Source organism: Melopsittacus undulatus, chromosome 6, assembly GCF_012275295.1.
Source record: "Melopsittacus undulatus isolate bMelUnd1 chromosome 6, bMelUnd1.mat.Z, whole genome shotgun sequence".
NCBI lineage: Eukaryota > Metazoa > Chordata > Aves > Psittaciformes > Psittaculidae > Melopsittacus > Melopsittacus undulatus.
In genome coordinates, this window is record NC_047532.1 from 39,682,180 (window position 1) to 39,692,739 (window position 10,560).

Below are 10,560 nucleotides of genomic sequence, written 5' to 3' on the forward strand. Positions count from 1 at the left end.
ATTCTTTCACAGTCATGTCACTTAAAGTGTGACAGAGAGCCTTCAGAAGGCTACTGCAAACTGACTTAATATTGTTAAAGTGAACTTTACTTATACACAAACATAATCTTACTGAGGCTGAATACCATTTGACCACACCTCTTTGCCAGTCCAGTTTTAATGACATCTGGAACTTTATCAAATCATTTTAAAGCTAACAATTGATCTTCAATTGCCAGTGTTCTTAAATACAAGGATCTGCTGGAGAGTGTGTAACTGAGGGTAAGTTACGCATGCCGCCAGCGTGCTTAGCCACATTTCCATGGTAGGTGCTTACCTCTGACCTGTAGTCTATCTTCAAGCATTATTAGGTAGAAATAATCCAAAGGATTGATCCTAAACATCACTACTGATCTGTACTTTCTTCAAGCTACTTTGTGTTAATTGCTTGAACAGCAGTTGAAGTACTTTGTTTTATTTTATTTTTTAATTATTCTCAGACTATGCAATATGAAACAACATTATTTACATGGGCAAATATTGCAGACAGTGATTAGCAGCCTATGCCTGTGTGCAGTAACAAGGTTTATACTGTATCCATAGTTCCAAGGGGTTCTTAAACTCCTGAATCCTATTCTGGATAATGAATCTACACGGAATCTCCTGAGTGAAAAGTTTATTGCCAAAGGAGAATGTTTCAGGAAGGTCTGCACGAATGTTAGACCTCATAAATGTATTTCAGATTCCTAAAAAATGACACTATTCCCTTGGGTACTGAAGAGGGATATTTGTGTATGAAGTCAGAGTATTGTGTGCAGTTCTAGTGTCCTCAACATAAAAAGGACATGGAGCTGTTAGAACAAGTCCAGAGGACGGCCACGAGGATGATCAGGGGACTGGAGCACCTCCCATATGAAGACAGGCTGAGAAAGTTGGGGCTGTTCAGCCTGGAAAAGAGAAGGCTGCGTGGAGACCTCATAGCAGCCTTCCAGTATCTGAAGGGGGCCTACAGGGATGCTGGAGAGGGACTATTCATTAGGGACTGTAGTGATAGGACAAGGGGTAACGGGTTGAAACTTAAACAGCAGGGGTTTAGACTGTATATAAGGAAGAAATTCTTTCCTGTTAGGGTGGTGAGGTACTGGAATAGGTTGCCCAGGGAGGTTGTGAATGCTCCATCCCTGGCAGTGTTCAAGACCAGGTTGGACGAAGCCTTGGGTGATATGGTTTAGTGTGAGGTGTCCCTGCCCATGGCAGGGGGGTTGGAACTTGATGATCTTGAGGTCCTTTCCAGCCCTAACTATTCTATGATTCTATGACAGAAAAAATGTCTGTTCACATGTCCTGCTGAATCATCTATATTTCCCATTCCCCATTCATATTCAAAAAGAGAAAATATTTATTCCTTTTCTTTTTCCAGCAGAAAGAGACTGTTATCACTAATATTTATTTTTAGCAAGGATGTGAAATAAGAAGAGCCTAGAGACTTGGAAAATGGCATCAATCATTGATGGGTATGGTGGTCGAGGGGGAACTCTTGGACTGGCTGACAAGTCTTCTTTTGTTTACTGAGAAATGTAGAAATTAAGAGTTTCACATATACTCTTGGATTCCTTTGAAGGAGTCAGTTCTCTTTTTCTCCCTAACATCTTTTCTTTTGTTCTTACATATCGTTATGTATTTCTCATGAGTTTTCTCACTTTTACTCTTCCAGTTCTCTTCCCCCATCTCACTGTGGGAGGGTGAGCAACTGGCTGGGTGATGTTTAGTTGCCAGCTGGGGTTAAACCATGACAGAAACAGAAAATGCTCCTACAGGGAATACCTCTGAAAAGTGTCATCATCAGTTTTATGCCTAGTGCTTATGACAGAATGAAAAATAGAGGTCATTAGGTCAAAGTAGGGGCTTGAAGACCCCTTGTGAGAAACAGTTCTGTATGTGGTGAGCTGAGCTGTCTCTTGATCTCCCCCAACCAGAAAGTACCAGAAGAAAACCAATCTCTCAGTTTTTTTGACTCCTTTGTATCTTCTTTCCTGCTCTTCCCTCAGTTGTATTTTTGTACTTCTGCACATTAGAATATTGGTCAAACACCCTCACTAAAATTTATGTTGTAAAATATTTCTGATTTTCATATTTTTGCTTGATTTTCTCCTCATCTACTAAAGACATCAATGATAAAGTAATTTTCCCCTCAGATGCTTGCCTTTTGATCATGTCAGAATTTACAATAAACAGCATGTCAAATGGGGCTTCCCCATTTCTTTGTAAATGTTTACTGCATGGTCAAAGGTGTCAGGAAAACAAGGATCATCTATCATATAACTTTTGGAATTATTAAGAATTTTTATTTTTTATTATTTCCCAACTTGCTACACACTATGAGTAAAGTGTTACAGAACCTTAGGGATCTGTGTTCTGAATGACAAGGAAAGTGTCATATAGCCAGTTACTGCTGATCTGATCCTTTACTGTTACATAAATTGCGTGATTATATTGTTTACCTTAATACCGATGGTTTTCATAATTAAGGTGGAGGCAATGGAAAAGATTATTTGCTGTTTGCTGTGGAAACCACTTGAAATTCAATCGCTAGGTTAATCTATTATGCAAATGATAATCAGACTAGATGATGGGACTGTCTTCTATAAGCTTAAACCTGAATGTACCTTATGTTGTCTAATTTTAGCTAACTGCAGTGACAGAGACAGCGTACTCTACTTTGCATAGCAGGTTATTGAAATTTTAATATGTATATATGTATGCATAAAAATTATATACATATATACATAAAAGTTAAATATATCAATATAATCCACTGGAAAACAATACTTCACAGAAATGTAAATATTGTTCTGCGAAATCTAGTATAGACTTGAATTTTTGTTTTCCTACTAAGAAATAGTTCTGTTTAATGGAAAGATCTGTTACGTCTGCTTTAAGATCCTCATTGTAAACTCCTGCAGGACAGGATATAAAGCTGCAGTATGTAATTAGGAAACTTCACTCACTTTGCTCTCCACTAAGGACCTAATGACACCAGCTTCAATGCAGTGTTGTCATAGCACGTCTTTGTGATGCAGGAATTGTTACCAAGCTTTACCTGACCTCATTCTGCAGTCTTCATCTTGGGAATCTATCAGACGCGTTTTTGGCACAGATAAATCAACCACACAGCTCAATTCCAGAATGTACACCCCTGCTGAATGCTTTTCTCTGTGCTACAGTCTTTCATACCAAATGCATATAAAGTGGTGTCATCAGGCTCTGAATAAAGAGGGAAGCAAAAAGAGCTCATAGATTAAATTTTAGATTGAATTTTACAAGAAAACCTGTATCAAAACATTGTGCATTGATGAATATAACTATCTATATATAAATATTCTGAGTTTTAATATTCTCACCACTGAGTAAAAAATGTATTACAGGCTTCAACAAATAAAGGGGATAAAGTCATTAATTGTAATTAACATTCCTACATACCAAGGCAAAAAATCAATCACACCTGTTGAAAAGCATATCTGTTTAAAAATACCCAGCAAAACAAATATATAAAAATAAGCTGTTAGTTCACCTTGGAGCTTTGTTCCAAAGTTGATTTCAGCCTTTACGAATCTAGGTATCCTTCACAAAACAAAAGTGCACCAAGGAAGTAAAATTGATGCAGGATTTAAACATTTGAGTTAATGACATGATTTAAAGTGTGAATTAGGATTGTGATTGCATGTTCTGTCATGTACAGATTTTTATATATATTATTTTCTCAGGAGAGAGCACAAACTAAACCTGTGAGAAGACAAGCTAACTTCCCATCCCATCAGGCTTTCAGCCTTGAGACTACATAACTGTAGTAGTGGCTGTTTTTCTTACCACATGGAAATGTTTTCATTTCAGAATGAATATTGTGTTGAGAACTCCACAGCCCTGCCAAGCAGAGCGAGGGCTGTCTTACTTCTCTTGGATGCCAGCTAAATAGACCTAATGAGGAGCTGTATTTAATCCATTTCAAACATCCAAATGAAATATGGCTATTTGCTTTTTATACAGGCTGGCATATATTTCACTTAAAGATTAGTTTAATTGTAATAACAAGTAATTTTTTATCTGCTTCAGTGAAACCCGGACTTATACTTACAGTACACATGGGAAGATAGGCTTTCTGAAAAGAACATCCTGCAATCCCAATCACTTCATGTGAACATGATATACCTCCATATTATACACATGCATGTTCTGACCAATTACATCTTAAAGGAAGTTGGGCTTTTTACTTTTACGTCTACTGTTGGAAGTCACTACCAGAATTTGAAATATTCTGCTTCTAAAACTTTAAGCCATCAGCTTCCTTTGTAACAACTGCTGTTATGGAAAAAAAAATAAAAAAATAAAAAATTGGCATTTGCTTTTATGTGTGGATGCTCATTGTTTTCTTAAGCCCATACAATACAATAAGCTATACATCAACAGTTTGTTTTACTAAGACAGTGTTTTTATCAGAAATAAATAGGAATTCTGGCTAGCCGAACAATTAATCCTTCCTCATCATTCTCACCAGGCTTAAAATTACCACCAAAACAGTTAAGCTTTTACTGCCTGTGAAACAACAAGCATCTGACCAATCAAACAAACTTCCACAGTAAACTTACCCAGTTTTTGCAAAAGTTGCCCAGTATCTCAGCATGGATCGACTTAAGATTTCCTCAGCTTTGGTGTAATTCACTCTTCTTTCTAGGGGCAATCCAAACACAAACTCGATCTCATAACCGTGCATTACTCCCATCCACTCTGGCCAAGGAAGCTTTGAGGATCGATGTTCAAAGAAATAAAAGAATGCATTGTGTCCTAGATGTGCAAATTTTTTTGTGAATTCTATTGCAGGACATATTATGTTGTAGTCACCAATAACATCATCCATGGCATCACGGTACTGTTCTGGCTTTTGCTCATTTTCCCAATCTGTGTACTGAAAAATGATCGATTCTATTGCAAGTTGGCTTGCTTCTGGAAAGGACACAGTTAAAGCTGTTTCAAATTCTGTTTTATTGATCAAGCCATCACTATCCTTGCTGAAGCCAGGGACTCCATATACCAGAAATGCTGATCCTTCATCTTTATTAACACCAACTAAGATCTGTGTTTGTTTGAAACGGCCATTCTCAATCAATGTTTCTGGCATGTCAGAGAGAAAATCACCATCCACAGTTGGACAAAAATAGATTTGCAAAAGAGAGTGATATGTTACAACAAAAATTTCATTCTCCACTATATCTTTTGGGTCTTTGTCTTTGAGGCAGAGAATTAGCTCTTTCTCATTGCTGGTGGGACACTGGAGTTGTTTAGCTAAAGCTACTGTTCTGTTTCTGGCTTCAGATGCTGTTACTGCAGCCCAAGGGGCATTTGCAGATCCACTTTGCATGATGGCTCTTGTGAATAAAGGATGGCTTTTAGGAGAAAGGATATGGTAGCTAACAGAAGCCGAGCCAGCGCTCTCTCCAAATATAGTCACACTTTTTGGATTGCCTCCAAATGCTGCTATGTTCGCCTGGACCCACTGAAGTGCTAATCTTTGATCAAATAAACCTGCATTTCCAGGAGCTTCCTTGTTTCCTGGCAAAGCCAAAAATCCTAATGCACCAGTCCTGTAGTTCATGGAAACTACAATGACTCTTTCTACTCTGGCCAGAAACCTGCCATCGTAGACTGGTAGGGAACTTGACCCAGTCTCAAAGCCACCACCATATATCCACACCATGACAGTTGCATTCTTGGGTTTGGGAGAAGGGACCCATACATTAAGGTATAAGCAGTCTTCACTTAGGTTAGTTTTTGGATTCCACATCTCAGATCCAGGAAATCCTGGGTAAGTCGTATCTATAAGCTGGTAACAAGAGTTTGCATGTTTTGTGGCATCCCATACGTCTGACCACTTCTCACGAGGCTCTGGTTTTTGAAATCTCAGTTTACCAATGGGTGGCTGTCCATAAGGTATTCCAAGAAAGGCTGTCACAGTCCCCCCCAGTACCTGAAGGCTCATTCCTCTGACTCTGCCTTTTTTGGTTGTAATGATGTTATCTTCAGGCGTTACCTCCCTGACAAACATATACAGAAGAAATCCCATAAGGAATCTGGCATAGAGACTTGTGCTGTTTGTCCAAACCATGATGCCTGAAACATAGGAAAAAAGAAATCCAGAATTAGTATTGTAATGTATTAGTACCAGAGCCAAAACAGCTTAGTCAAAATGGGTGTAGATCATCCCAAGGGCACTGAAAATAAGGTGGTGCTGCTGCACAAAGTTCAGAACTCTTTAATCATAAATGCTTATTAGTTGTGTTGTGAAGACTGCATTTGGTATTTAGTATTTGTTACAGTCCTTCAGATAAACTCAGTTCCTAAAAAAACCCATAGAACTGAAGAAGACAGACCAGGGAAGATAAATGTCATATAAGCCCGTTTCTGGCTACTTCAGTTAGCAGATGACTTAACCACTTGCATTTCCACTGGCATGACAAACAGGAAATTTTATGATCTGTGACAGAAAATGTCATGCCAGACTAGCCATTATTCTGTTAGAGGTTACTTTGGCATTCGTATTCTCAAATCAATAATGTGATAATAAACATCATTAGGCACAGACTTTTCTGCACATAAACACACATCCCATGAACACTTAAAAGGAGCTTGAAGCCTAGTTTTAATCCAAGGATTTCCAGGTCAACATAAATTTTGAACTATATGCTAGTCTCATAGTAGATGCCATTGAGATGGCATTGTTATAAACTCAAAGCACTGGGTGATTTCACTGTCCTATTCCTATGCTGCAAGATCTGAAAGTGCTTGAACAAGTGAAGTACATGAAGGACTTCTGAACTGAATGTCAGTTGGTGTACAGAGACCTAAATAAAATATTTCTTTTGAGATCTTTTTATCTGAAGCAATTTAACCAAGTTTATAACCATCATAGTATGAAAAGTAGTTGCACTTCTACTACTTAGAATAAATATTCAACTCCTAAAAAGCCAAGGTTTTCTTTAATGTGTAGGTGGTGCCCAATAATTTAACTATAGCCTGGCATTTGCTTCCTGAAAACTTTCAGTGATAATTAATATTATCCTAAAGCTAAGGGTATAGATGTTTATTATGTACCCCATTTAAGCATGCTAATGCTGCTATTTAAGCCAACATTTTCAAATGCTATAAAACCCCCAGTATCTTCCCCTTGAAAGTAAAAACTCAGAAAAATACTATTTGCTAAAACCCATTTCTATGGTATACATATTTGAAAATGCTCAACAAAGCTTCTATTTTTTTGTTTGTTGCCCTGTCATGCATAGTGTACTCTGTCCTGCCACTTTAAACAGGCTATTCTTTGTTAATGAGAAACACTTATGTCCTTAAAAGGAACTAAGCTAATTTCTGTTTAAAGTACAGCTGTGGTTTAATCTGAGCTCCTCCTGCTTGTTTGCATATTCTTGGAAATGAACTAAGAAAATGGTGGAGGGGGCGGGGGAAAAGGAAGGGGGAAAAAGAAAGATTGTGCACAGAGAAGCTCCTAACTTTGAGATAGCATCAAAGGAGAAGGAAGAATCCTCAGGGAAAATATTTTTGTCATCCAACAGGTAGAAAATAGATAAATTTTAGAAAACATAAGCATTTATGCTCCTCTTATTAAAAAAAAAGAAAAAGTTAAGGTGGTAAATGGGGGCAATAGACTTCAGAGCTGGTCTAACACTCCACATAGCCTTCATCTTGACTTTTAGAAACAAATGCCCCCATATATGCTAAACTTTAGAGATATGAGTGGTCAATCTAGATGACTCACATGGTCCAGCAGCTCCCAGTAAGTTTGGGTAAGCAGAAGCTTGCTCTGTCAGCATGCAGTAGCCTCACAGGAGTCTCATATAATTTAGTGGTATTTAGCTCCTATCTCTATGTGCCAGTCATTTCTGTTCGGTTCATTCCTGTAATAAAATCTTTAAAAGGCTGGGTGAGGAATGTTACGTAAGGATTAGTTTAAGGCTAAACTCCTTCACCCTGTCTCACATTCAACTGAGGCAACTGGGGTGGCTGTGAGAAATGTAAGTGGCAAGGATATGGTACTTGAGCATCCAATGCACAGCATTGTGAGATAGGAGAAGTAATTTCTGCAAGTCTGTGGTTTTGCTGACACTGATTTTCTTCACATATTCACTTCTAAAATACCACCCAGGACCAAACAACAAAACCAAGCTGGAAATAATAAAATTTCAAACTTCATCATTACGAAGAAGAGAAAATGACCCTAAAAAAGCAAGAGATGTTGAAGTTCCTAAAGCTTTCAATATCTAAGTAGTTAAATTAAGTCCCCTCTTTACTTTCCTGTTAACTTAAAAGGAAAAGGATGGGAGGAAAACACTAGCATTGCAAAACAGAGAAGCATACATTTTCACCCTGAGAAGTTTTAGACAAGAATTTTAGCAAGAAAAAAAATGAAAAAAAAAATTTTAATGAGCTCTTCAAAAGAACAGGTGGCATTTAAAAAAAAAAGTTTTAAATAGATCACAGAAAAATGCAAAAGTTTTGTGTTGCTGAATGAGAGCACTTGTCTCAAGTTACCCAGCTAATATTAACTAAAGTAGAAAGAGAAAGAGGATTATTATTACACCCTGAATGTATGACAAATATTACATTTAATAAGGTTTTAATGTTGCATTAAAACAAATTCAACAACATAAAGCACACTGAGCAAAACAAACATTACAATTATTACTGTGCGAATAAAAGGGTCAGAAGATTGCTTTAGCTCATCAGCATTAACTGAGCAGAGACATATCACATAATGTATTTGCATACTTTAAAAAGCTGCTGCTGTAGTACTTTCCTCCAGCAAAAGTTAAACAGGCTATACTTTTCTATTCTTATTCAGCAAGGGAACACAATTTATTTCAATGACTATTTCTTCTCCTTGCAAATCTTCACCCAGGCAAGAAATCTATACACAAGACTATATAATCACTATTTAAATAGAAGAGATGGTTGAATTAATAAGTGATTTCTAGCTTAGCTTAATTTACTTAGCCCAGGATCCCTTGGATAATGCCAAGGTCTGATACACATGCCTGCTTACTAGCTCTGTTTGCATAGCAGTTTTCCCAAGAGAGCAACAAATGGGCAGAGCTTTTAAAAGTTCCCAATCCCCTTGCAAATCAAGCTGAACTGTAAATTAATCTGGCAGACAGAGATGTGTAAATAGAGAATCACTTACCCCACTTCTATTACAAGAACTACAAAGTTTTTAAGAGTCAGGATCTTTGAATACTTCAGGGAAAACGCAGATGCAGCTGCTGCTTCAGCACGTAAATTGGACAGTGCTGTCATTATAATCAACTGTTTCTGACACAAAGCTCGCGAGAGCTGGCAGCAGCAACTTGATCTGCAGGCAGCCGTTCCTTACAGTCTGACATCCGCTCAAAGGCTATTCGTATAGTTGTACAAATGCTACAGAGATAAACCCATTTTGGAGCAAGTAAGGAAAGAGCTTCTACAGGAAAGGGAACAGATAGTGATTTGTTCTTAGAATGGAACAATTTTTAAATATAGATAGATAAACAGAAATATAAACATAATAAAATCCTGCCTCTCTTTCCCTCAGCTTGCCCAGAGCACCAATCTTACCTGTACTTTTTTGTTGTTGTACAGCTCAAGGTTAGAGCCATTTTAAAGTACCTCAAACTTTTCACTGTAAGATAAGGAGTTATTTTTGGGTTTAAGCAACTGTGGCAGATAAAAAAGGAGTGTCCTCTGCACAGACATGTCAACAACTGGCAAGCATCAGTTGCATTACTTGACTCATGGCCATCTGCAGGATACAGCAGAAAGCTTCATTGTCCTCATCTGATGTTAGGGTTAAAAATGATACTCATATGGTGTCACACGCTGTTTTCTCCCTGCTCTTAGGCTTCAAATACGAAATCACCCATGCTGCTTAGTACACCTGATACTCTCCTTTTGCCTGAACCTTTTAAGCATTGTTTCCACCACAATTCAGCACTTCAGAAGCAAAACCAGTCTAAACTGCAGGTCAGAGCTGTCAGGGTTGCAGCTACAGACATGTCCCGTAATGCAGGGGGAACATTTAGATCTCAAATATTTTGAGGTACAAATGAAGGCAGAATAGAGAAGAAGGGTGGAGAAAATAAATAGGCTGCATAAAACCACTTGCAAAATAACTTGTCAAACCCACATCCTCAAGCCACCACTTGAAAGCAAATGACCACCCCTTGGTGGTGAGGCTGCTGGCCCCCTAGCATTGTCTCTCTAGTTCTGCTCTGGAAAAAAAGGAAACTTTTTCACTGTTTCAGGTTTACTTTTACTGAGAGCTTTTGCTTACCCCATTAGAGCTGAAGACAATTACAATCTCTCTGTTTAATAATCAAACTACAGTTCTGTTTCAATTACACAAAAGCAATATTTGGCAATGCATTGAACAGGAATAAAGCAGAAATAAAAAGTTAACTATGAAGTTTATAGACCTAAATATGGAGACTACAAATTATTTTTAAAAGCTAGCAAATGAAAGAATGTTTTAATAGTGAAAATCTTAAC

General features: G+C 37.7%; 1 protein-coding gene across 1 annotated transcript in view; it reads right to left on the minus strand.

Moving 5' to 3' along the window:
* The window catches only part of BCHE (butyrylcholinesterase), a 29,050-nt gene extending 19,696 nt beyond the window's left edge, over window positions 1-9,354 (minus strand). The window contains exons 1-2 of the mRNA XM_005149493.2: window positions 9,221-9,354; window positions 4,623-6,141 (exon numbers count right to left, since the gene is read on the minus strand). Coding sequence (XP_005149550.1) covers window positions 4,623-6,136 — 1,514 coding nt within the window. The 5' untranslated portion in view covers window positions 6,137-6,141; window positions 9,221-9,354. The remainder of the gene's footprint in view (window positions 1-4,622; window positions 6,142-9,220) is intronic.
* Between the last annotated feature and the right edge of the window lie 1,206 nt (window positions 9,355-10,560).